The following is a 27,691-nucleotide window of genomic DNA, read 5'->3' on the forward strand; positions in this document are numbered from 1 at the left end:
ACTTGACAGCTGTCTCTGTAATAAGCCTGAATGGAAACCTCTTCTAGACTTGTCTTTAGGGTAAGAAAAATTCAGTCCTGGTTTGAATTGACCTCTGCGCAATAACTCAGTCCTCATAAAATCTGTTAAGACTGGGGGCCAATCTGCTGGGTCATTTGGTGTTCTATTAGGGTCTGAGCTGCTTAAATAATGCTGGCTATACACCTCTGGTTGTGCTAGTACTGGCTGAGGCTTCCTGTACAGTACTTCACCTGTGTCTGTGTTAGTACTCGCTGAAGACGGCTGTACTGGGTCTGTGTTAGTACTGGCTGAGACTGGATGTGGATCAACTGAGTCTGTGCTTGTACTGGTTGATGATCTAGCATCTCCTCTACTGACAAACTTAAGCATAGCACCTGTAAATTATAGATAACAATTGTAACGGCTGTCTTTCTCTGATGAGGAGGAGTAGTAAGGATCGGAGGACCAATGCGCATTCTGGTACGTGTTCATGCTCTTTATTAAAACAATCGAACACTGAAACAAAACAATAAACGTGAAATAACCAACCGAAACAGTTCCGTGTGGAACACACAGACACAGAAAATAAACACCCACGAAACACAAGTGGGAAAAGGCTACCTAAGTATGATTCTCAATCAGAGACAACTAACGACACCTGCCTCTGATTGAGAACCATACCAGGCCAAACGCAAAACACAACATAGAAAACACAACATAGACAACCCACCCAACTCACGCCCTGACCACTCTAAAACAAAGACGCAACAAAGGAACTAAGGTCAGAACGTGACAACAATACTATTATTATTTTTATCAACTGCATCAGGTCCATTCAAATTGGCTCCCCCAGATATCCTTTTATACATTTTCAAATATAAAATACTATTTATACTGTGGCTTGGCTGAATACTTGATGGTTATTATTTACCGAGAGATGCAACCATATTAGATGCATCCATTGCATCCATATTGCCCAGTACGCCTAGCTAATCAACATTTTAAATTCAATGTATAAATTGATAGTCAATGTCAATCCATTGTTTTCCATCTTGCATTAGTCCAGAGTTGTAACTAAACCTTGACTGAGAGACTAGATAATCATTGTCTTGTTTTAAAATTATGTGCGCATATGAGGAGTGTCACCACACCCATATATTGTCTGGACTGGTCCCCACAGAGGTTGCTGCATGGAAAGTTTCATTTTGTGCACGTGCATATGAACGCATGTTCCCTGCGCGAAGCGGTTATCTTTTCCGAGCTGCAATTTATAAACACCGTTGCCCGTTGCTGTTTATCAAACATAATAAATAGTTATATTTCACTCTCACTTTTGTCAGGCACAAAGTCACAGAACACAGCCCTGGAAGTGGCTGGCAAGCCAGCAAGACACAGACAGACCAAGAGATGCACTGCCCACTAGGTTAGCAAGACAGACTAGAGAGAGATGCACTGTAAGCTACAGCCCATCAACTTCACATTACTGTTATTTGCTGACATCAAACTTGGACAGGAGAGAACACAAGTTTACCTGATTTCTGTTCCTGCAATTCACTCTCACGGTGCTGTGTTTTTAAAATCTTTTTGTGACCAGAAGGATAGTTCCGCTTCATCCTCACATTGAAGTTGTAAACACTGACACCCGCTTTGACACAAGGGGGAGGCGGGGCCCTTGCATAATTTGCAGGGCCCAAGCAACTTGCATAGTGAGCGTATAGGGCCTACCCCGTGTACTTAGACTTGCATGGCTTAATCTTTGAGTCAAAAATATGCTACTGGCAGGAAAAACCAGGTAACCCCTAGAAACATTAAGGTTAACCTTGGTACACAGTGAGGAGGAGACCCGCTCGCACCCAGTGGGAGGCCTCGACCTACCCAGAGCAGCCAGCAGCAGGCCATGCGACACAGTCCCCCTCAAAAACGAACCACATTTGGTTAGTAGAGAGCCTACTGAATATTTTCTACCCCACTTTAGCTGAGACCGAAGAGGTGCTGGTATCAAATTCTAGATGCCATTGCCCGCCGCTGTGCCCTTGCGCAAGTCGCTTAACCCCCCACAAAACAGCTCCTGGGCGACCTGTGTGGCATCCCCCCGCACCTTTCCCAAACCTGTATATGTACTTTACATACAGTGCCTTTGGAAAGTATTCGGACCCCTTGACCTTTTCCACATTTTGTTACGTTACAGCCTTATTCTAAAATGTATTAAATGAATAAAAATACTAAAATAAAAATACCTACATAAGTATTCAGACCCTTTGCTATGAGACTCGAAATTGAGCTCAGGTGCATCCTGTTTCCATTGATCAGCCTTAAGATGTTTCTACAACTTCATTGGAGTCCTCCTGTGGTAAGTTCAATTGATTGGACATGATTTGGAAAGGCACACACCTGTCTATATGAGTTCGAACAGTTGACAGTGCATGTCAGAGCAAAAACAAAGCCATGAGGTTGAAGGAATTGTCCGTAGAGATCAGGGGAAGGGTAGCAAAAAATGTCTGCAGGATTGAAGGTCCCCAAGAACACAGAGGCCTCCTTCATTCTGAAATGGAAGACGTTTGGAACCACCAAGACTTTTCCCTAGAGCTGGCCGCTCGGCCAAACTGAGCAGAGCTTGAGAGGATCTGGAGAGAAGAATGGGAGAAACTCCCCAAATACAGGTGTGCCAAGCTTGTAGCGTCATACCCAAGAAGACTCGAGGCTGTAATTGCTGCCAAAGGTACTTTAACAAAGTACTGAGTAAAGGGTCTGAATTCTTATCAAAAAGTAATATTTCAGTTTTTTATTTTAATAAATGAGCACAAAAAAAACAGTTTTTCCTATGTCATTATGGGGTATTGTGTGTAGATTAATGAGGGAAAAAACTATTTAATCAGGCTGTAACGTAACAAAATGTGGAAAAAGTCAAGGGGTTTGAATACTTTCCGAAGACACTGTATACAGGTTTTGGAGAGGTGCGTTGGGCTGCCACACTGTATATGTATGTGTATGTATGTGTGTCTTTAAGAGGGGTTGGGTTAAAAGGCGGAAGTAAAATTTCAGTTGGACCTTGTGTGCAATTGACTAATAAACTGATCTTAATAATAATCTATTGTTTTGGGGGCTATGGAGGGGGTGGAGAACGAAGTGCTCCTGATATGTACGCCACAGTCCCCCTCCAAAACTACACATATTTGGTTAGTAAAGACCCTACTGAGTGTTTTCCACCACACTTTAGCTGAGACAGGTAGTACAAGTGTCAGCACTTTATTATTTCGTTATTGAAAAAAACTTTTTTAAACCATGTTTTTTTTTATTTGATTTCAGAAAATACTTATTGCCTTTTCTTATTGCCACAATACAAGTGGTCATTGACTACATTGCAATATATTTTTTAGCGGCTTTTAAAAGTCTAATAATATAATCTGTTGATATGCAGGCTTTTATTTGATTAAGTTTTCCTCGTTCCCCTACGAAAGGGATGTCAAAGTGACTGGCAGTATAGTACTGGGTTGAGAGCGGGAACTCTAGAGAGACTCCCGAGTGGCGCAGCGGTCCAAGGCACAGCATCTCAGGGCTAGAGGCATCACTACAGACACCCTGGTTTGAATCCAGGCTGTATCACAACCGGCAATGATTGGGAGTCCCATAGCATGGTGCACAATTGGCCAGCATCGTCCAGGTTTGGCCAGTATAGGCCATCATTGTAAATAAGAATTTGTTCTTAACTGACTTGCATAATAATATAGTTAATTGTGGCTCTAAAAATTACAACTATCTTGATATATGATTTTAAGTCCTTGATATACTTCGAAGAGGAAATTCTGACTGTAAAAATGTATTGATTTCTTATCATTTGAATAAGACAGGTTAGGGATTCTGCTAGGGTTGGAATAGTAGTTGGATATACAGTATAAAGGTCTCTCTCTAACCAGAGTAGCCTACTGGAGTCTATAGCACTGCCTACTGGACACAATCATCATATACTGCGTGCAAGCTGCAATGGCTGCTCCATCATCGGCAGCCTTAAAGGAACAATAATACTCAGAGGCTGTTGACAGAGGGGCCAGAGGACCTTATTACAGCCCATTCACCGTAGGCCTTTGCTCTGTTTGTTTGTGAATCTGTTTGTTTGTGAACAAGGATACATCGTCCAATGGAAACTCACAAAGCCAGACTGCAAGGCGGACCGACCTTTGTTGGATCCAGAACAGATCATTCTGTGATGTTTAAGTTGTGGCAGGGAATTGTTGATGTCAGTCCCCTTTAAAGACAGCATGTCACCAGGCTGCCTGTAACAGTGCACATGTGAAGGGGTGAAGATGGACAACACTAATCTCTCTGTATTGCTCTTGATGACTCTCCTCTTAATCCTGTCTTGTGCTGAGGATGAGATGGCACCTCTATCCTGCCCAGAGTACCAAGAGGGCATTGAAGGCTCCTGTTATGAGTTTCTGAGTCTACCACGTTCAAGTTCCTTCCTCAGTGCACAGGGCTTGTGTGAGCGGGGTGGTGGACACCTGGCCTTCATTTTAAACGACGGAACCCAGCAGTTCCTACAGATGCACCTGCAGCCGGAGCAGGACTGGTGGCTGGGTCTGGCACCCGCCTCCCCAAACCTAACACTGGACTTTGCTGCTGCTGAGGGTAAGAGGACAACTTAAGAAAACACTAATTGCCATCAATATATTGTATAATAATAGATATGATTATGGAAATCAAAGGTTGAGAGCAGACTGTCTTGTGCAAGGATGTATTTGCAAGGAGTTATTTTATTACGTGTTAGAGTGTATGATTTAAATTCTTATGAAATTGCCATGAATAAAATGTTGTCTTGTTTTGGGAGGAGCTCGTTAAAATAATAGCCAGTGTGTAGAATAATACCCAAATATGCAAAGGTGGATATAACATATTTCTACCTGTGTGTACCTATTAAAGGTGACATCACCAGGAAGAGAATGACATTTATATCCATAATGATATATTTCTGTGTAGTACAGATCAGGGACCCATGATGATGTTATCATGTGTGTAAATCCACTTCATCACTGTAGTTCAAGAATCAAAAAGAGGTTCAAGGTCAAGGTTTCATGTCATAGCTGACACCAGATTGTTTCTGCAGACATCTTTTGAATCTTAATTCAGAGCAAATATTTAACTGAGTTTTTGGAAAACGTGGTCACATAAAAAAGCTGAGGGTGATTTTACTGAACTTCTGTCACCAAATATAAAGTACTTAGACCCATTCAATTTTTCTAAATTGTATTACATTGCAGACTTATTCTAAATTAATTAAATAAAAATAAATAAAATGCTTTCGCTTTGTCATTATGAGGTATTGTGTGTAGATTGATGAGGATAAGAAAACAATTTAATCAATTTTAGAATAAGGCTGTAAGGTAACAAAAGGTGGATAAAGTGAAAGGGTCTGAATACTTTCCGAATGTACTGTACATTACCATGGAATTGCCCATGATGACTTTGTGTAAGAGTAGGCCTAAATATTAAATTGATATTTGAAAGAGGTAATAGTGTTTTGGGGTTGTTGTTTTTTTCATAGAATAATCCTACTCCTTCGCTGAGCTGTTCTGTTTTTTCACGATTATTTTAATCAGAAATCAGCTCAATTCCCAGTCTCCTAAACTAACATGATCCGCCCAACTGCCTACCACTTCTCTTGAGACAAAGATGGTACTCTTGGTCTTGTTTTATCAGTGGACCTTCTTTGATCTGCCAGTAAAACTGGAAGTAGACACAGGATGGGTTTGGTGGCTACCTCTCAAGTCAGCTGGCCTGTCTGTCTATCGCTGGGAGATTTATAATGTATTTATCTCACACGCTAGGAGACAGTCACAATTGTATATCTCCTTTAAGCAGCACCTGGCTGATGAGGAACACGTCTCATTCAATAGGGTCTTCAACAGGGTATGCTGTCCAGTCCCTTGATTTTGACAGGGCTTTTTTATTCCCACACAAAGGACCAGTTTTATCCCCTACTCACAGCCGGCTCCTGTGACTTTGGTTTCTGATGTCATATCCCTTCCTCTGCTTTTTAAGTGTTTTATTATGTGTATTCGAGTGTTAACAGAATGATGTATCTGGATGTACAGCTGGGATATCATTTTGTAGGAATATATGTCACAAATAGAATAGAATAAAATAGAATACTTATATATACTCTATATAGAATATAATACTTTATTTCCTCTACTTTGAAGAGCAGGTGTTCTTAATGTTTTGTACCCTCAGTGTATACTGTATATAATATAATACTTTCATTGGTGTTTGTGCTGTAAATCCTCAGGTCCTCTCTCCTGGCTTGATGGCTCTGATGTCAGCTACTCTAACTGGGTGAACGACCCTGATCCAGGGGCTGGCTGTGGTCACATACTGAGGAGCTCAGGGTTTCAGTGGGAGGCAACAAGCAACTGTAGCCAGGAGCTGCACTTCATCTTCCAATTTGGTTTGTATTTGATGCGTGTGTGTGTGCATGTATGCAGAATAACAAGGTAGCGAGAAATATACTGTATGCTCTTTCTATTCCCTTTCACTCTGTAATTGTTAAACCTTATTTTCTCATTTGTCTCAGAATCTGGGCACTCCATTGCTTGTGCTGACCACAATGCCACACTACAGTGTGGTTCTGGTCAGGTGATAGAGATTGATGACAGCTTCTAAGGTCGTAAGACCGTTCACTACTGCCGGACGAGTCCCACTTCTTCAGCCACCTCCACACAGGAGGAGTGTACCTGGATAGATGTTGTAGATTCAGTGACAGGTATGGTGTGAAGTCTAATGTTTTTAAAACTGTTGAAATATTGTGCAAGGTGTATTTTGTCCATCACTCAGTATATTGATTTATGTTTTGGTTTGACTACTGTTTCAAGAATAGTCTTGTTCTTACATTGGATGAGTAAGAACATTAACGGTCCAATGCAGCCATTTTTATCTCAATATCCAATCATTTCTGGGTAACAACTAAGTACCTTACTGTGATCGTTTTCAATTCAAATGGTCAAAAAGTAACAAAAATAGCTTGTTAGCATAGAGCCATTTCTAAAGCAAGAATTTTGCAAGGACTGTCTGGGAGTTGTCTGGGAAACTGAAAACTAGCTGTTATTGGCAGAGAGGTTTGGATTGAACTATATTTCTTATTGGTCTATTAACTAATGTATCGCCTGGTGATGTCGCCAGGCAGGCCAACACTCCAACCCACCAAAACAGACTGAAATGTCACGCAGTCTTTTCAAACAGCTCTTACACTAAAATGGCATTATCATACTTTTCACAATTTCACAGTATTATTCAGGCCTAATAGAGTAGAAATATATACATAAAACACAGGAAATCACGTTTTTGACTGCACTGGGCTTTTAAGCACAGTGCTTTTAATGGGTCAAAGTAATTGCCTGCTGTGCAGTATTTGAAAATTGCACTTTTAGGACACGCTGCTTAAAGTAAAAAGCAGAAATGTAAATATTGTTAACCAAACACAGATTCAATAAAGGGCCCATCAATTCAACAGAGGCAGCAATTCAACTTAATTCCACTTAAGCAAGAAGCTATCACGAAACATATTTAAACATTGAGCTCGTAGAACATGCAATCATTCGCAAAGCAGAGAGCAGAACTGTAAATATTGTAAGACACACACCGCTTCAACAACGGCACCAGATGCACTGAGGCAGCGCTAAAACTTCATTGTACAAAGCACCACAAAAGATGTCTTCGTGTCTTCACAAAAAACATAATAGAGGTTCAGATGCTGGTACAATGTCAAGACTGAAAGCAAAGCCACAAAAAATGCAAGTTTTAAATGGTTGTAATACCGAAAATTAAATCTAAAAGTACTGCACTAAATTCGGACCTTAGGTTTAAGCCATTGCTTAAGCTAGTGCTTCATGTATGAATGGCAAATAGACTAGGCATTATGATAATCTGAAGCACGCTTCCAGAAAATTGGAACGGAAATGGCACCACACCAAACTGGAAGTCTTCCGACTAGCTTGGAAAGACAGTACCGTGCAGTATCGAAGAGCCCTCACTGCTACGTGATCATCCTATTTCCAACTTAATTGAGGAAAATAAGAATAATCCAAATTTTATTTTTGATACTATTGAAAAGTTAACTAAAAAAACAGCATTCCCCAAGAGAGGATGGCTTTCACTTCAGCAATGATAAATTCATGAACTTCTTGAGGGAAAGATCATGATCATTAGAAAGCAAATTACGGACTCCTCTTAAAATCTGCGTATTCCTCCAAAGCTCAGTTGTCCTGAGTCTGCACAACTCTGCCAGGGCCTAGGACCAAGGAAGACACTCAAGTGTTTTAGTACTATATCTCTTGACACAATGAAAATAATCATGGCCTCTAAAACTTCAAGCTGCATACTGGACCCTATTCCAACTAAACTACTGAAAGAGCTGCTTCCTGTGCTTGGCCCTCCTATTTTGAACATAATAAACGACTCTCTATCCACCGGCTGTGTACCAAACTCACTAAAAATCTAAATCAAATCAAATTTTATTTGTCACATACATATGGTTAGCAGATGTTAATGCGAGTGTAGCGAAATGCTTGTGCTTCTAGTTCCAACCATGCAGTAATATCTATAAGTAATCTAACCTAACAATTTCACAACAACTACCTTATACACACAAGCGTAAAGGAATGAAGAAAATGTACATAAAAATATATGAATGAGTGATGGTACAGAACGGCATAGGCAAGATGCAGTAGATGGTATCGAGTACAGTATATACATACAGTATGAGATGAGTAATGTAGGGTATGTAAACATATAAAAGTGGCATTGTTTAAAGTGGCTAGTGATACATTTTTCATAAACTTTTACATTATTAAAATGGCTGGAGTTGAGTCAGTATGTTGGCAGCAGCCACTCAATGTTAGTGGTGGCTGTTTAACAGTCTGATGGCCTTGAGATAGAAGCTGTTTTTCAGTCTCTCTGTCCCTGCTTTGATGCACCTGTACTGACCTTGCCTTCTGGGTGATAGCAGGGTGAACAGGCAGTCGGGTGGTTGTTGTCCTTGATGATCGTTATGGCCTTCCTGTGACATCGGGTGGTGTAGGTGTCCTGGAGGGCAGGTAGTTTGCCCCAGGTGATGCGTTGTGCAGACCTCACTACCCTCTGGAGAGCCTTACGGTTGTGGGCGGAGCAGTTGCCGTACCAGGCGGTGATACAGCCCGACAGGATGCTCTCGATTGTGCATCTGTAAAAGTTTGAGTGCTTTTGGTGACAAGCCAAATTACTTCAGCCTCCTGAGGTTGAAGAGGCGCTGCTGCGCCTTCTTCACCACGCTGTCTGTGTGGGTGGACCAATTCAGTTTGTACTTGATGTGTACGCCGAGGAACTTAAAACTACTACCCTCTCCACTACTGTCCCGTCGATGTGGATAGGAGTGTGCTCCCTCTGCTGTTTCTTGAAGTCCACGATCATCTCCTTTGTTTTGTTGACGTTGAGTGTGAGGTTATTTTCCTGACACCACACTCCGAGGGCCCTCACCTCCTCCCTGTAGGACATCTCGTCGTTGTTGGTAATCAAGCCTACCACTGTAGTGTCGTCTGCAAACTTGATGATTGAGTTGGAGGTGTGCATGGCCATGCAGTCGTGAGTGAACAGGGAGTACAGGAGAGGTCTCAAAATGCACCCTTGTGTGGCCCCAGTGTTGAGGATCAGCGGGGTGGAGATGTTGTTACCTACCCTCACCACCTGGGGGCGGCCCATCAGGAAGTCCAGTACCCAGTTGCACAGGGTGGGGTCGAGAACCAGGGTCTCGAGCTTGATGACGAGTTTGGAGGCTACTATGGTGTTAAATGCTGAGCTGTAGTCGATGAACAGCATTCTCACATAGGTATTCCTCTAGTCCAGATGGGTTAGGGCAGTGTACAGTGGGTTTGCGATTGCGTCGTCTGTAGACCTATTGGGGCGGTAAGCAAATTGGAGTGGGTCTAGGGTGCCAGGTAGGGTGGAGGTGATATGGTCCTTGACTAGTCTCTCAAAGCACTTCATGATGACGGAAGTGAGTGCTATGGGGCGGTAGTTGTTTAGCTCAGTTACCTTAGCTTTCTTGGGAACAGGAACAATGGTGGCCCTCTTGAAGCATGTGGGAACAGCAGACTGGGATAGGGATTGATTGAATATGTCCGTAAACACACCAGGCAGCTGGTCTGTGCATGCTCTGAGGATGCGGCTGGGAATGTTTTACTCACGTCGACTGCAGTGAAGAAGAGTCCGCAGGTTTTGGTAGCGGGCCGTGTCAGTGGCACTGTATTGTCCTCAAAGCGAGCAAAGAAGTTGTTTAGTCTGTCTGGGAGCAAGACCTCCTGGTCCGCGACAGGGCTGGTTTTATTTTTGTAATCCGTGATTGACTATAGACCCTGTCACATACCTCTTGTGTCTGAGCCGTTGAATTGCGACTCTACTTTGTCTCTATACTGACGCTTAGCTTGTTTGATTGCCTTGCGGAGGGAATAGCTACACTGTTTGTTTTCGGTCATGTTTCCGGTCACCTTTCCCTGATTAAAAGCAGTGGTTCGAGCTTTCAGTTTTATGCAAATGCTGCCATCAATCCACGGTTTCTGGTTTGGGAATGTTCTAATAGTTGCTGTGGGTACGACATTGCCGATGCACTTGCTAATAAACTCGCTCACCGAATCAGCTTATTCATCAATGTTGTTATTTCACTCAATGCGGAACATATCCCAGTCCACGTGATCGGAGCAATCTTGAAGCGTGGAATCAGACTGGTCGGACCAGCGTTGAACAGACCTGAGCGCGGGAGCTTCCTGTTTAAGTTTCTGTCTATACGCTGGAAGCAACAAAATGGAGTCGTGGTTAGTTTTTCCGAAAGGAGGGAGGCGGAGGGCTTTGTATGCGAGGTTCTAATATGCGTCGCGGAATTTAGAATAACAATGATCCAGGGTTTTACCAGCCCTGGTTGCACAATCAATATGCTGATAGAATTTAGGGAGTCTTGTTTTCAGATTAGCCTTGTTAAAATCCCCAGCTACAATGAATGCAGCCTCAGGATATGTGGTTTCCAGTTTACATAGAGTCAAATGAAGTTCGTTCAGGGCCATCGATGTTTCTGCTTGGGGGGGAATATATGCGGCTGTGATTATAATCAGTGGCAGTAATAAAGCCTCTCTTGAAAAATCCAAACCTTGACCCAGAAAATATAGAAAACTATCTGCCTATATCGAATCGCCCATTCCTCTCAAAAAATGTTGAAAAAGCAACTCACTGCCTTCCTGAAGACAATCAATGTATACGAAACGCTTCAGTCTGGTTTTAGACAACATCATAGCACTGAGACTGCACTTGTGAAGGTGGTAAATTACCTTTTAATGGTGTCAGACCGAGGCTCTGCATCTCCCCTCATGCCCCTAGACCTTAGTACTGCTTTTGATACCATCGATCACCACATTATTTTGGAGAGATTGGAACCCCAAATTGGTCTACACTGACAAGTTCTGGCCTGGTTTAGATCTTATCTGTCGGAAAGATCAGTTTGATCAGTTTGTCTCTATGGATGGTTTGTCCTCTGACAAATCAACTGTAAATTTCGGTGTTCCTCAAGGTTCCGTTTTAGGACCACTGTTGTTTTCACTATATATTTTACCTCTTGGTGATGTCATTCGGAAACAAAATGTTAACTTTCACTGCTATGCGGATGACACACAGCTGTACATTTCGATGAAACATGGTGAAGCCCCAAAATTGCCCTCGCTGGAAGCCTGTTTTTTAGATATAAGGAAGTGGATGGCTGCAAATGTTCTACTTTTAAACTCGGACAAAACAGAGATGCTTGTTCTAGGTCCGAAGAAACAAAGAGATCTTTTGTTGAATCTGACAATTAATCTTGATGGTTGTACAGTCGTCTCAAATAAAACTGTGAAGGACCTTGGCGTTACTCTGGACCCTGATCTCTCTTTTGACCAACATATCAAGACTGTTTCAAGGACAGCTTTTTTCCATCTACTTAACATTGCAAAAATCAGAAACTTTGATGATGCAGAAAAATGAATCCATGCTTTCGTCACTTCTAGGTTAGACTACTGAAAGGCTCTACTTTCCGGCTACCTGGATAAAGCACTAAATAAACTTCAGTTAGTGCTAACCACGGCTGCTAGAATCTTGACTAGAACCAAAGAATTGGATCATATTACTCCAGTGCTAGCCTCTTCTACACTGGCTTCCTGTTAGGGCAAGGGCTGATTTCAAGGTTTTACTGCTAACCTACAAAGCATTACATGGGCTTGCTCCTACCTATCTTTCCGATTTGGTCCTGCCGTACATACCTACACGTACGCTACGGTCACAAGACGCAGGCCTCCTAACTGTCCCTAGAATTTCTAAGAAAACAGCTGGAGGCAGGGCTTTCTCCTATAGAGGTCCATTTTTATGGAATGGTCTGCCTACCCATGTGAGAGACGCAGACTCGGTCTCAACCTTTAAGTCTTTATTGAAGACACATCTCTTCAGTAGGTCCTATGATTGAGTGTAGTCTGGCCCAGGAGTGTGAAGGTGAACGGAAAGGCACTGGAGCAGCTAACCGCCCTTGCTGTCTCTGCCTGGCCGGTTCCCCTCTCTCCATTGGGATTTTCTGCCTTTAACCCTATTACAGGGGCTGAGTCATTGGCTTACTGGTGCTCTTCCATGCCGTCCCTAGGAGGGGTGCGTCACTTGAGTGGGTTGAGTCACTGATGTGATCTTCCTGTCTGGGTTGGCTCCCCCCTTGGGTTGTGCCGTGTCAGAGATCTTTGTGGGCCTTGTCTCAGGATGGTAAGTTGGTGGTTGAAGATATCCCTCTAGTGGTGAGGAGGCTGTGCTTTGGTAAAGTGGGTGGGGTTATATCCTGCCTGTTTGGCCCTGTCCGGGCGTATTGTCAGATGGGGCCATAGTGTCTCCCGACTTCTCCTGTCTCAGCCTCTAGCATTTATGCTGCAGCAGTTTATGTGTCGTGGGGCTAGGGTCAGTCTGTTATATCTGGAGTATTTCTCCGATGTCATGTGTGAATTTAAGTATGCTCTCTCTAATTATTTTTCTTTCTTTCTCTCTCTCGGAAGACCTGAGCCCTAGGACCATGCCTCAGGACTACCTGGCCTGATGACTCCTTGCTGTCCGCAGTCTACCTGGCCATGCTGCTGCTCCAGTTTCAACTGTTCTGCCTGCGGCTATGGAACACTGACGTGTTCACCGGACGTGCTACCTGTCCCAGACCTGCTGTTTTCAACTCTCTAGAGACAGCAGGAGCGGTAGAGATACTCTGAATGATCGGCTATGAAAAGCCAACTGACATTTACACCTGAGGTGCTGACCTGTTGCACCCTTAACAACCACTGTGATTATTATTATTTGACCCTGCTGGTCATCTATTCACATTTGAGCATCTTGGCCATGTTCTGTTATAATCTCCACCCGGCACAGCCAGAAGAGGACTGGCCACCCCTCATAGCCTGGTTCCTCTCTAGGTTTCTTCCTAGGTTCTGGCCTTTCTAGGGAGTTTTTCCTAGCCACCGTGCTTCTACACCTGCATTGCTTGCTGTTTGGGGTTTTAGGCTGGGTTTCTGTACAGCACATTGAGATATCAGCTGATGTAAGAAGGGCTTTATAAATACATTTAATTTGATAATACTCTGAACAGTGTGCACACGATTAATATTTTCAGAGCACTTGGATAAGTGTATTATAATGATAATGTGGATGATGATCTTATTGATGATTTTGATGACAATTACGATGGAAAACTCTCCTCTTCTATTTCTTCCCCTCTCATATCTCTATTTAATGTACATTATTTCCAGGAGACTGCAATGGGCTGCAGGCGTGCCAGGCCACAGCAAATGTGGCCTCCTTTGGTGAACCATGCTCAGGGCTTGGAAGCTACCTGTCTGTGGAATACAACTGCAGAGATGGTCAGAACATTCTACCCCTGTCACTGTCTCTCCTTCCCTTCCTTCTACATTCCATTTAAATATCCAAATATGTTTTCAGCTAGTGAAGGCCTCGATTTACGTTTTTTCTAATGTTGTATTTCAACACATTATGAGTGGTGGCTAGCACACACAGTCACAATCTAACCTAGCCATGTCTGTGGTCCACTGGTCTCCACTTATTAATGAGCAAGTTGGCTTCTGTTTTTTGACAATGTCTCCATAACATTGAAGTGGCTTCTCCATCCATTCCAGGGCAACCTGACCTGCACTCTAAGTGCTGGAGATGGGCACAACATCGATCCTTATAGTCCAGAAGAGTAAGTAACTGAGTAATGTAAATCGCCCAACATCAAAGGCAAAAAGTCCCTAATTCCCTAACAATTAATGGAATTTCCACTCTCACAGGTTGGAGAGCAGTATGGTTCATAAATACACCTATCCGGGTGTCTTCATGGGTCGGGTGGAGTGTACCACCAGTGAGTGGCATGTGACAGCTCAGAAAGCCATCACCATTCAGAAGCCCATCGGGGAGTTTGGCGTCATTAAGTGCTATAGCATGAACCAATCAACAGATGGTGCAAACTGCAAGGCCCTGTAACAGAAACCCCCTTCAAATCCAGGTAGAAGTAGAAGCTGGTAAGTAAAACCAAAATGAGCCGAAATAAAATGAAACAACATTTGCATCTACAGGTACGAATGTGACCTACAAACTCCACAGTGGTGAGATGTTGGTGGCCAATTCATCAGCAGTCAGAGGAATCATCCCCTACAACATCACAGTGGGACCAGAGGTGGAGCAACAGCTGGGTTCTGGCTGCCACCAGCTGACCCTGCATGCCTCTAACGGGGTCTCGGTCTTGGGCGTGTCCACTGAGCTGCAGGTGTGTCTGCTGGAGCCTGTGGAGGGCCTGCTGGGATCAGTGATGACTGAGGAGGGGGAGTGTCCAGACTCAGACCTCTATGTTAGTGTCTCCCTGGACCGGGGAGCCCCGGTGCAGCTTCTCTTCCAGGTGTCTGGAGCCAACGACAGCATCTCTGAGACCAGAGACATGCAAAACAGAAGCATGCAGGTTTATAATACTGTATCTCAACCACTATCCAAGGTACCTACCCAAATACAATCAGAAACAATGACAGAAGATAGGAAAATATTAAACATTTCCTTGTTTATTTATATCAGCTGTTTTGTTACAGGAGCTTTGCAAGTGAAAGTCAGGGCCTGGAATGTCTTATTTAATGCATGGAATCTGTCCTGCCTTTCTGCTCCATAGAGCTCACATTTATAATGTCGTATCTGGAGCTCTCATTTGAATGTTGTCCACTAAGGTGTGGCCATCCAACTCCAGTTCCTCAGTGGAGAATCTGCAGTCTGTGGTTGAGAACACTGTCGCTCAGCTACAGCAGCAGGGGTTGCTCACTGGGGAGACCCTGGGACAGATGTTCAAGTCTGTGTCCGGCATTCTGAATAAGGGCAGTGAGGATCAGAAAGGTGTCAGGAGGAGGTGAGAACGGGGTAATATGCTAAGGTCATAGGGAGCATGGGCCGGGACCAGTAAAAACAATTGTCCCACCGGGTGCAGGGCCAAGTCTCGCTTAAGGCCCCCAAAAGACTAGGGCCGGCCCTCGCTACTGGTGTAATGCATTTAGTTAAGAGTCATAAGTAGTTTAACTGCAGAAATGGATTGAATGCAAAAAATCAGTTGACTGCATGTGTGGCTATGGGATGAGGGTACGCAGACCCGCGAGCCACTGCAGCTCCTCATGATGAGTTCACATTTTTTGTGCCCCCCCACCCCATCAAAGTTGCCCATCCCTGGTCTAGGGACTCTGTGTATTGGTGAAAATAAGACATTACACTAAACTAAAAGTTAAGATAAATTAGTATGAAGTTCAAGACAAAAGGAAGTGTGTATTTAGATGGATGTTTGTGAGGGATTCTGATTGATGTTGCAGCTGCGATAACAGATGCTGAGCACCATGACTGCAGTGCTGAAGAATGTCCCCCACAACATTCCTCAGGAAGCGTAAGTTACAGCCAGAGCAGTGGCAGGGATCACCAAGCGGGGAGAAGAGGTCAATTCCGCTGCTCAGGTACACTTGGATATGGGAGCAAGGAAACATAATCTTTCCCAAACATGTATTACTGAAAGAGAGCGGAGATTTAGTTCCCAATGGTCGATGTTGGGCTGTGGATCTTTTCCAGCTAGAAGCTAGCCCCCTGGTGGCAGACCTCCGCTCTTCCCTCCTCTATATGAACGTCAGTGAGCTTGGTGGACAAGAGATGGTGCAGGCAGCTACACCAATTGTAGAGGGAGACAGCAATATCCTGGGATTCTCTTCAAATGCAAGCACACAGGTGATATACAGTATATAGCTTCACTGAGTTCCCTGATGACAGTAATGAACTATGGTTACTTTTCAGGACTACTGCATTTTGTTTGTCTTTCACGGAGAAAGGTCTCAAAGATTCTCATTAACAGCATGGACAATATGCAGAGTGTACTGTTAAATGGATAAAAGGTTGGTCAGGAGCCTGCCATTATCAAGAGCCCTGAGATGAGTGTGTAAAAGACAGAGCATTGGAGTGGAAACATTACAATATAAAAAGGCCTGTCACATAAATGTCATTTGAGATATGTAATTTGTATTTAAAATACAATATCTCAAAAAACAAAATGCTACTGTTAAGTTGCCTCAATATTGAGTTACAGTATATTATGCACTCTCTGCTCTTAGGATGTCTCCAAATAGCATTCCGATGCAGTCTATAAACATCCCAGATAGCTCCTCTGCAAGCTTTTCCTTCCCTCCCCTGGGTGCTGATGTCCTTTCTCCAGAGGAACCAGTGGATGTGAGAGTAAGTGTGAATGTCTGTGAGTGAATGTGTGGAGGTTAGTGAGGGATTTATCACGCAAGTGAATACGGCAGTGAAAGTGTCTTTTTCTTTTCTGTCAAGCATTGCGGGGGTTTTCATTTGGTTAATTATTCATATAGTAATTGTCTATCAGTCTTTTGTAGACGTTTTAACCCTCACTCTCTTGTCTCATCATTTCTTTATATGTACAGATGCTGAGTTTTGAGAAGAACCCTTATTCTTGGAGTGAGGGGTGTAACATCAGTGGTGCCATGGGGTCTGTGTCTCTCACCAGACAGGATGGATCAGCACTCCCTGTGGAGAACCTGTCTGGGGAGACTGAGGTCAGAAAGCTGCAAATGTATACCAATTTTAGTGGAGCTTTTCTCTTGAGAGCCCTTGATGTCAAAGAATTACAGTATATCTTCTAAGATAATGTCCAAGACTTATACGTTAAAGACTATATGATCAAGTAGACAGAATTATGATTACAATTGTATATATTACAACATCTTCTATGATTCTCAGATCCTCTTGCCGAGACTTGAAGGCGGGCAGGTGAACAGCACAATCCTTGACCTGGGAAACTACAGCACACTGATGATTGACGTCCTTTCACCAGACATAACACTGGTGACTTTTTGTAAATGGCAGAGACATAGAACTATTGTGAAGCATAATGAACAAACACTGAGTGTTTAGAAAGATACATGTGCTTATGTTGTTTATTTTGGGTACAGAGAGATACACCTGGGTCCTGGGTCCCAATTATTTGACAGGAAAAGTTGGGGTGCACTATCTTGTTGTGAGGCCCATTGTGGAAGCAGGGGTTAAATCCGTCAATGCCACTGTGACTGTCACCTCCATTGCTGCTCAGTGCAAGTATTGGAATGAAACCTTATCCACCTGGAGTGAAGATGGCTGCAGGGTGAGTTAAACAAGTACTACACAACACCTTATAATATAAATATTGGCACATCACTGAAACCAGGCACTGTCAAAATCAAATGCATAAACTGACTGGTCTCTTTAGATTGGTCCTTTAACCCAGCCATTTGTCACTCAGTGCTTATGTAACCATTTGACCTTCTTCTGGAGCTCTTTCTTCATCATGCCCAACCTTGTGGATGTGTCCCGTACCACTGTGCTCTTTGCCACCTTCTCAGACAACCCTGTGGTGGTGTGCTTTGTTGGTGCCATCTTCATTGCTTATCTCTTGGTGGTTGTGTGGGCACGCAGGAAGGACATCCAGGACATAGCCAAGATCTGCCTTGAACAATCGCTGCCGCCATTTTCTAGACACTTTTTGTCCAGACTATACAGACACCTTGAGAACATCCCACTCTGGTGATCCAATCAGCAGATTTACAGTGCCTAGGTTTCCCAGTTTGAGAATGTATCATCCTGTTGGTTTGCTGTTGATGCTGAGTTTTACCTTCAAGTGTTACTTCTTGTAGGTGAAGGTAACATTATTGGAAGATAATGGCCCCTTGGCTGAATACCGTTACATGCTGAATATCAGCACTGGGCATCGGCGTGGTGCTTCCACCTCCTCTCAGGTCGGTACCAACAGTTCCCACTGCTGCAGGACATCATATTCTGTTCTCTGATAAAACCACACTCAGTCACCCTGACCCTGTGTTGATGCTGCAGGTTACTGTGACTCTGCTGGGCATGCAAGGAGAGAGTGAGCCACACCACCTCACTGACCCTGACAAGCCTGTGTTTGAGAGGGGTGCAGTGGATATGTTCCTGTTGACCACACCCTTCTCTCTGGGGGAGCTGCAGAGCATCAGGCTGTGGCACGACAACTCAGGGAGGCACCCTGCCTGGTAGGAGAGTGGACGGGGAGGATGTCTCACAGTAGTAGAGGGACAGATGGATTTGACGTTAATTAAAGCTGACGTTTGAAATTGTGGATGTAGTTGACAATAACGGTTTTCATGCAGGTATATAAACAAAGGGACAGTGCAAGATCTAGAAACTGGACAGAAGTGGCACTTCCTGTGTAACTCATGGCTGGCCATAGATATGGGCGAGTGCATCCTTGATAAAGTCTTCCCTATTGCCTCTGACATGGATTTGAAGAAATTCAGGTGAGGTAAAGCATGGATGCACCTTGTAATGGCAATATAAATATCCCAGGACAAGTGTCCATCATATAACTAAATCTTCTTACACAATATATTCTGCAGTAATCTGTTCTTCATGAAAAAGGCAAAGGATTTCCGTGATGGCCAAATCTGGTTTTCTGTGATCAGCTTACTTCCTGACTCAGCACATTCGGCAGAGCTTCAGCCAAGGGATCTCAGACAGCATGAGCCACAGAGATGTGTTCACCGGTGCAAATACCGGTGAAGAGAGACTACCCAGGTAGCATTCCCTAAAAAATAATGTTTATTTCATAGAGAACATGAATTTATAAAAAGTTAAAGAGAAATTGTATAGGTGAAAGCATGCTATCGTTTTATCTTTTGGTTATTTTTTGCATGCTGTGTTATAGGTTTCATCACAGATGGGAACTCCAAACTGGTTGGTAATGCCCATCTTTGCCAGGTGAGGGTGCAGAAGACGGGCATTAGGAGCGTTGACCAGGTCTCTCTTGGAAAAGAGATGTTATCTCAATGAGACAAACCTGTATAAATAAAGGTCAAATTAAAAAATTAAAACTGTAATAAAAAAGAACTTCTGCCAAATGGCTGTACCTGACTGCCATGCTCCATACTCATGGGAGGTGGAGGACATGGGCTCCTATGGGCCAGGCTGGAACCGCTCTGCGAGTGAAAACACCTCCAAGACCCTCCGCAGCCCCTGGCAGTACCAAACCCAGGCCCGACTCAGAGCTCAACCCATCTGGGGCAGTGTGGTTCTCTACAGGGGAGGGGGGTTTGTGGTTGACCTGGGCCCTGACTCACAGAATGCTAGCAGGTAAATAAACATTTACAGTGCTTAATGTGTAAACCGTCTTTGTGGTAGAGAAAGATGTTATTTTATTCATCCATGTATTCTGTCCCTGCAGTACCCTTCAGTATCTGTTTGACAACACCTGGCTTGATATGTTCACCCGAGCAGTCTTTGTAGAGTTCACTGTGTACAATGCCAATGTCAACCTCTTCTGCATTGTCACACTCATGCTGGAGACCACAGCTGTAGGTGAGACAGTTGTTATATCACTCCATGATACAGCACAAAGTAAGTATTTAAAGGCATCCAAAACTCAGATTGTCAGCACCTGTCTTATTCTCTCAGGAGTGTTCCAGTTTCGCAGTGAGCTGCAGAGTGTCCGACTATACCAGTCCACCGGTGGAATCCACATCTTTGTCATGGCCTCTGAGGTCATCTATTTCCTCTTTATCTTCTACTACATGTATGTTCAAGTAAACCTTTCTTTACACAGCTTTCTTATGCTGTTCTTTATTAGAATATAAAGGCAGTGATACAATGCTTCCGGAATTCCTCCTCAGCCTGACTGTTCTCCTCTCCTCACATGGCAAGCTGATGAAGCAGCAGAAGTGGGCTTACTTCAAGACAAAGTGGAACCTGCTGGAGCTCGCCATCATCCTCCTGAGCTGGAGCACACGGTCTGTCTTCATTAAGAGGAGCCTGCTAGGGAACCGGGACATGGAGTACTACCACAACCATAAAGACCAGTGAGTTCACACTGGGTTGGGGTATCATGGGTTTCTGTTATTATTTTGCTAGTCTTCTATCCCTATTGTTGGTCAGTTGCTCCTGTGGGATGTTCAACTTCTCCGCTCTCTATCCAGGTTTGCCAGTTTCCATGAGACAGCCACAGCAGATGCAGTGCTGGGGTATCTGATTGCATTCCTGGTGCTACTGTAAGGGTCTTTCTGAAACACCTAACCTAGAAGTCCAACTTCATCCTCATTCTCTTCTTATGTGATGTTATGCTTGTGTATGATGGGTGTCCCCTCGACTTGCAGTGTGAGTGTAAACTGTGATCATTCTCTGTCTGCAGTCTAATCTGATGTATGGCTGGAAGCTGTACTCATATAGGACTCTCCTGGATTCTGCTCTGACCATGGTCAGCTTGCAACTGGGCATCTTCAACTATGACGAGGTTAGTAAAGTAGGACAGCTCTACTAGACCCCCGATTATTGCTGTAGTCATGATGGTAGCTTAGTGATTAAATTTGGTAACATCTCCTTCCAATCCAGGTTCTTGATTACAAATAGACTCATTTATGCATGACATATTAGATAACTAATGGTGCTTGGTACGTTCGTCGTCGGTTCCTTTATTATATTCAAGAGCTTTGTGCTTCTGAACCTGTTCATCTCAGTCATCCTGGTGGCGTTCACTCAAGAGCTAATACATCACAAGGTACTGTGCATCAATCTTACACGATGTCAAATTAACATCAATATATCAGAATCAACAGGGACCAATATCTCAATACATTTTGACTGAGGCGGTCACTTGGCTATCCATTCTGAGCTGTCTGTTCACTGTTCCACAGCCCTCTGAGGAGGAGATAGTGGATTGGAGGCTGATGAAGCTCTGCAGCTTGCTTGGAATCAAAGTTAAGAAGGAAGACAGCGACAGCCCCAAGGAGAATGACATGACTGCCTCAGCAACTAACAGAGGATTCTCCACTATATCCTCATAGATGATTACTTCTAAGTACTGGTGTACCACTGTATGTATTCACAGGGAGCTGTCATTTTCAGTTCTGTTATTTCATAGGAGCAGTGACGCATTTGTTGACTTGTTGCCTCTAGCTGTTTAGTTATCTAATATATCATGCATAAATGAGTCTATTTGTGCCGTTTTGTGATCTAATGCAAAGCTTTAAAAAGATGGAGGAAATAACTGCTCCTTCTGTTACCTCACTTTTCTGTCACAAATACACATATGTATGGTTATTATGGTAACATGTGAGGAGACAACAATGAGGAGAGCAGGATACAAGATAATTACTATGTTGTATTAGTAACATGTTTGTTGTGAAATTAATAAAAATAGTTTTGAACCATAGCAAACTAGTATTTTGTCAACATTAACCAAATGGGCTGCATAAGAATGAAAAATGATTAGACTTATGTGGAGTAGACAAACAAATGACCAATTCCCTTCACTCTTTTAATCCATTCTGAAAATGAGAGGGTCTTAACAACAACAAGATAGTGTCTGACAGGTGGGAAGAACAAAAACAAAGTCAGTCTGTAGTCAGAAATGACCATTGCTTCCTCATTTCTTCTCCTTCTTCTTATCTTTCTTAGTGTCTCCCTTCTCTTTTTCCTTATCCTCTTTCTTCTCTTTCTTGCTGTCATCTTTTTCCTGGCCTTCCTTCTTCTCTGCATCTCGGTTGGCGACCTTGTTGTTGATGAGGTTGTGAAGAGCAACCACGGAGCGGATGAGTGAAGCCAGGTACACCACCAGCATCTGGTCATTGGTCTTGAGGTAAAATGCCTTGATGAACTCTTGAAGGTTGACGTCAGGCAGCAGGTTGAAGACATCCTGCAGCTGGTAGATGATCTGGTGGTTGATGGGCAGCTTACTTGCGGCAACTTTGTCCAAATACCCTTTGATATCCACTAACTTGCAGTTGAGGCCCTTTAGGCCATGCACCTGGTTGGTGATGCGTTGAGACAGGGTGCCAACTGTTGTGTCCTTGATGTCTCTGGATAGAGACACAAAACATTTCATTTTAGTGACTTGCATGTTTTAAGTCAACCGGTTTCCCTTTTTGGTGGAAAAACTGGCCTTAAATGTTTATGGTAAGAATCAGACTTGGATTAAAATACTAGTTTTTCAATTACTTTCATATACATTTAAAGTACAGTTCCAGTCAAGAGTTTGGACACACCTACTCATTCAAAGGGTTTTTCTTTCGTTTTTAATATTTTCTACATTGTAGAATAATAGTGAAGATATCAAAACTATGAAATAACACATTTGGAATCATGTAGTAACCAAAAACATGTTAATCAAATCAAAATAGATGTGATTCTTCAAAGTAGCCACACTTTGCCCTGATGACAACTTTGCACACTTTTGGCATTCTCTCAACCAGCTTCCCCTGGAATGTTTTTCCAACAGTCTTGAGGGAGTTCCCACATATGCTGAGCACTTGTTGGCTGCTTTTCCTTCACTCTGCGGTCCAACTCATGCCAAACCATCTCAATTGGGTTGAGGTCTGGTGATTTTGGAGGCCAGGTCATCTGATGCAGCACTCCATCACTCTCCTTGGTCAAATACCCCTTACACAGCCTGGAGGTGTGTTTTGGGTCATTGTCACGTTGAAAAACAAATGATAGTCCTACTAAGCGCAAACCAGATGGGATGGCGTATCGTTGCAGAATGCTGTGGTAGCCATGCTGGTTAAGTGTGCCTTGAATTCTAAATAAATCACAGACCATGTAACCAGCAAAGCACACCCACACCATTAAACCTCCTCCTCCATATTTCACGGTGGAAACCACACATGCGGAGATCCTCCGTTCACCTACTCTGCGTCTCACAAAGACACGCCGGTTGGAACCAAAAATCGTACATTTGGACTCATCAGACCAAAGGACAGGATTCCACCGGTCTAATGTCCATTGTTGTGTTTCTTGGCCCAAACAAGTCTCTTCATCTTTTTGTTGTCCTTTAGTTGTGGTTTCTTTGCAGCAATTCAACCATGAAGGCCTGATTCATGCAGTCTCCTCTGAACAGCTGATGTTGAGATGTGTCTGATACTTGAACTCTGTGAAGCATTTATTTGTGCTGCAATCTGAGGTACAGTTCATTCTAATTAATTTATCCTCTGCAGCAGAGGTAACTGTGGGTCTTCCTTTTCTGTGGCGGTCCTCATGAGAGTCAGTTTCATCATAGCACTTGATTGTTTTTGCGACTGCACTTGAAGAAACTTTAAAAGTTCTTGAAATTTTCCACATTGACTGACCTTCATGTCTTAAAGTAATGATAGACTGTCGTTTCTCTTTGCTTATTTGAGCTGTTTCTTGACATAATATGGACTTGGTATTTTACAAATGGGGCTATCTTATGTATACCACCCCTACATTGTCACAACACAACTCATTGGCTCAAACGCATTAAGGATAGACATTCCACAAATTAACTTTTAACAAGGCACACCTGTCAATTGAAATGCATTCCAGGTGACTACCTCATGAATCTGGTTTAGAGAATGCCAAGAGTGTGCAAAGCTGTCATCAAGGCAAAGGGTAGCTACTTTGAAGAATCTCAAATTGAAAATATATTTTGATATGATTAACACTTTTTTTGCTTACTACATGATTCCATGTGTTATTTCATAGTTCTGATGTCTTCACTACTTTCTACAATGTAAAAAAAAAAAAAAAAAAAAAAAAATTTAAAAAAACAACCCTTGAATGAGTAAACTTCTGACTGGTACTGTACGTATCCAGAAAAATTTTATTTGAAAAGAATATTGAATGTTTTAGTGTACACTGAAGAAAAATATAACCGTAACATGTAAACATTTTATACTCCCATGTTTCATAAGCTGATGTCAACATTGTGAACAGAGTCCCCCATGGTGGTGGTTGGGTTATGGAATGGGCAGGCATAAGCTACGAACAACGAACACAATTGCAATTTATCGATGGCAATTTGAACGCACAGAGATACTGTGTCGAGATCCTTAGGCCCATTGTCTTGCCATTCATCCACCACCTCATGTTTCAGCATGATAATGCACGGCCCCATGTCTCAAGGATCTGTACACAATTCCTGGAAGAGGAAAATGTCCCAGTTCTTCCATGACCTGCATACTCACCAGACATGTCAATCCAGAGCATCCCAATCTTGCTAAATGGGTGACATGTATAACAACGTGTTCCAGTTCCCGTCAATATCCAGCAACTTCGCTGGAGGAATGGGAAGACATTCTACAGGCCACAATCAACAGCCTGATAAACTCTATGCGAAGGAGATGTGTCATGCTGCATGAGGCAAATGGTGTTCACACCAGATAATGACTGGTTCTGATCCATACCCCTACTTTAAAAGGTATCTGTGACCAACAGATGCAGATCTGTATTCCCAGTCAGGTGAAATCCATAGATTAGGGCCTAATGAATTTATTTCAATTGACTGATTTAATTATATGAACTGTAACTCAGTAAAATCTTTGAAAGTGTTGCATGTTGTGATTATATTTTTGTTCAGTATATTTAGAAATACACTTGGAAAGCATTTGAAAATACACTGACTCAAATACACACCCATGCACTTAACCCAGGTATTTGAAAATAGTATTTGAAAATGGTTTCAAATACAATTATTTTTTTTATTTTATTTTTTTACAAATAACCATTCAAATACTCAAATGAAAGTACTTGTTTTGGGCTGTGTATTTGAAAATACTCAAAACAGGAAAAAAATAAAAATAAAATTCAGTACCAGATACTTAAATATACGTGTATTTGAACCCAGATCTGGTCTGAAAAAATTATGAGCAATAATACAAGAACGACAGTCATTTACATATTGAACTTCAAGACAAATGACAAGTACAAACACATGCATGGGTCATGTCTTACCGGAGTAAATGCTCCACTCCCACTTCCTCTGCTTCTTCAGCACCAATCTCACTGGTGACATGTTCAAAAGTCTTGGACGTTGGAGTGCCATCCTAAAAACAAAAGGAATGTTACAACCATTGGACCTTCTTCTCAAGTGAATTTGTCAGTTTTCCTCAACATTAAAGCTCAAAAGGCATCCTTTGCTCCACGACATAAACTTTGATTTGTACAGTGACATTCTTTCTAATCCTACAATTTTTTTGATTTCACTAAGTGGTAGATGTAAAACTGACATGCAGCATAAAACTTTGTTGCAGAGGTAATAGAGAATTGTAGTTCCACTTTTACATTCATTCAATAATTCCCGTGTTAAAAACATACATCATGCACTTCCTCCACAGATATGTAGGCCTCCGTTGGTAGACCCAGGTCTTTCGGTTTCACGTCAATGATGACTAAAACCTATAAACAACCAAAAAAATCAAATTAAAATCTTTGTACCATAGTATGTTTACTCATATCACTGACATCAGTAGTAATATGTAATTGCTAAGTAAAAAATTACATCAACATTTTGTATTAAATTCAACTAAAATGTTGTACTTATACTTACAGAATTAGTACAATATTGCTTCACGAGTTCATTGATGGCAATGTCATTCTTGTGTAGTTTGGGGCCCGTGTGATACCAACCAACTATTCTTTCCCTTGCTGAAACAATGGGAATATATGTTCAATCACTAAATCACATTGTAGAGTAGAATTTAGTGTTATTAAAATGCACACTAAGTTACAAAGAACTCGAGACTTACCATTGACTTTCTTGAACATGTTGTACATGTTCTCCAAATAGTCATGGTCCAGGAACCACACAGAATCATCCTTGTCATCCTCGTCAAATGGCACTGGAAGAAGGGGGGAAAGGGGGGGGGGAAATCAGCCAGGTCAACAAGAAACCAGAGTGTAATCAAAGAATAGACCGTGGTTGTAGAAATAGGTAACGTTAGGAAACTCACCTGCAAAGCTGTTGGACACATCAAGAACCTTCTTATGCCATGAGCCGAGAAGTACACCCACAACCCTCTTCTGACTTCCAATTTTACCGATTCTGATCAAATACAGAACAAGAGTAGGCTGTTAGCTACAGACAGAGTTTCTGAACTGCCTTTGTTGCACACTTGTGACAGTGACATCCCTGACTAGAGAGCGCGGATGGAGCTAACGCGTTACAAGCTGGTTAACGTTAGCTAGTTACAATAGCTAGTACAGTGCATAAACGATGCACTCACTATTCGTTGAGGAAACCTGCCATTTGTGTAATATGAGAACTTGTGTATCTAACGTTAGCTAGCTACTAGCTATACTGGATAGCAGTAACATAGGTGAATCAGAGCCTTCCGAGGTGAATCAGCTAGTTAGCTGCACAGTAGCTAGTTAGCTAACGTTAGCTTGATTGCTCTAAGTTAATTTACTGCCGCTAGCTAGTCGTTTACGTTAGTTAGCTAGCTAGCTAAACTTCACTGTTATTTGGGAAACAACAGTGAGTCCACATTTTTGAACAATCATCAACAACTGTCTAGCTCATTCGAATAATTTACCTGTTAAAATGATCCACCACACTCAGGAGCACCAAGGGATGGACAATCACTTTCTCAACAGCCAAATCCGGCATGTTTATGTGTGAATTAAATTAAATAGAAAATATTTTCGCGATAGAGAACCACAACCACCGTCACTGCTCCACAATCCCACAATCCTTCGCGTAGGGTCATGTGACCAAAGAGCCAATGGTATGGATTTATCAAAGCTGCGCAAAAAAATGCTCCGTTTGGGTTCTAACGTGCATTTTGCATAGATTTGAATACCCTTTAAAAAAATTGTTAGGCGAAATATCTTAAATGAATTTGTCAGGCTATTTTTTACTCGAACGAGTCCAGAATATACTTTGTGTAGAATCATTGCGAAGTTGCAGTTCAAGTTTTTTAGTATGGATTCCTACATGGGTTGGGCTGTCCCTGATTTTAACACTAGAGGGCTGTAAAACGCAGAAATAACTCTTACACACTGTCCCATCCTGTCATAGTTTTATTCTAGCATGTAAGTGCTTTTGAATTTAGACATTTGACCTATTTTCAATGTTACTCGTGATGACCAGACAGACATGGATCTTGGTGGACAAATCAATCAATAAATTGTATCCTAATGTATTTTCCATCGTTATAGATGTAGCTCTTAGAGTTGGGGCTTCACTTTATAGTGAACTCTCTTCTCGCGTTTCTTCAGAGTTAATAATAATCAGCCCTTGGTAATTTCATTACCCTCATTCTCATCCCAAGGTTAGTAGTATTTGCCACATGTTGTGTGCATGACATGCCTCACC

General features: G+C 42.5%; 3 protein-coding genes across 3 annotated transcripts; 2 read left to right on the plus strand and 1 right to left on the minus strand.

Moving 5' to 3' along the window:
- Positions 1-17,006: 17,006 nt before the first annotated feature.
- On the plus strand, positions 17,007-19,167 carry LOC110506098 (polycystin-1-like protein 2). Its single transcript, XM_090222305.1, has 5 exons — positions 17,007-17,138; positions 17,323-18,353; positions 18,448-18,626; positions 18,744-18,890; positions 18,990-19,167. Exons 2-5 carry the CDS (start codon positions 18,303-18,305, stop codon positions 19,150-19,152), a joined length of 540 nt encoding a protein of 179 aa, XP_090078431.1. The 5' UTR covers positions 17,007-17,138; positions 17,323-18,302; the 3' UTR covers positions 19,153-19,167.
- Positions 19,168-19,297: 130 nt separating this feature from the next.
- LOC149971390 (polycystin-1-like protein 2) lies at positions 19,298-21,793 on the plus strand. Its single transcript, XM_090222306.1, has 3 exons — positions 19,298-20,444; positions 20,562-20,633; positions 20,774-21,793. The coding sequence occupies exons 1-3, from the start codon at positions 20,236-20,238 to the stop codon at positions 20,781-20,783; spliced, it is 291 nt and encodes a 96-aa protein (XP_090078432.1). The 5' UTR covers positions 19,298-20,235; the 3' UTR covers positions 20,784-21,793.
- Positions 21,794-21,884: 91 nt separating this feature from the next.
- Positions 21,885-27,328, minus strand: psmd7 (proteasome 26S subunit, non-ATPase 7). Its single transcript, XM_021586163.3, has 7 exons — positions 26,910-27,328; positions 26,328-26,419; positions 26,124-26,216; positions 25,925-26,022; positions 25,693-25,773; positions 25,330-25,421; positions 21,885-22,439 (listed from the first exon to the last, which is right to left on the minus strand). The coding sequence occupies exons 1-7, from the start codon at positions 26,981-26,983 to the stop codon at positions 22,007-22,009; spliced, it is 963 nt and encodes a 320-aa protein (XP_021441838.1). The 5' UTR covers positions 26,984-27,328; the 3' UTR covers positions 21,885-22,006.
- Positions 27,329-27,691: the final 363 nt, after the last annotated feature.

The sequence above is a fragment of the Oncorhynchus mykiss genome, chromosome 26 (genome assembly GCF_057628025.1).
Source record: "Oncorhynchus mykiss isolate SJ-2025 chromosome 26, ASM5762802v1, whole genome shotgun sequence".
Classification (NCBI taxonomy): domain Eukaryota; kingdom Metazoa; phylum Chordata; class Actinopteri; order Salmoniformes; family Salmonidae; genus Oncorhynchus; species Oncorhynchus mykiss.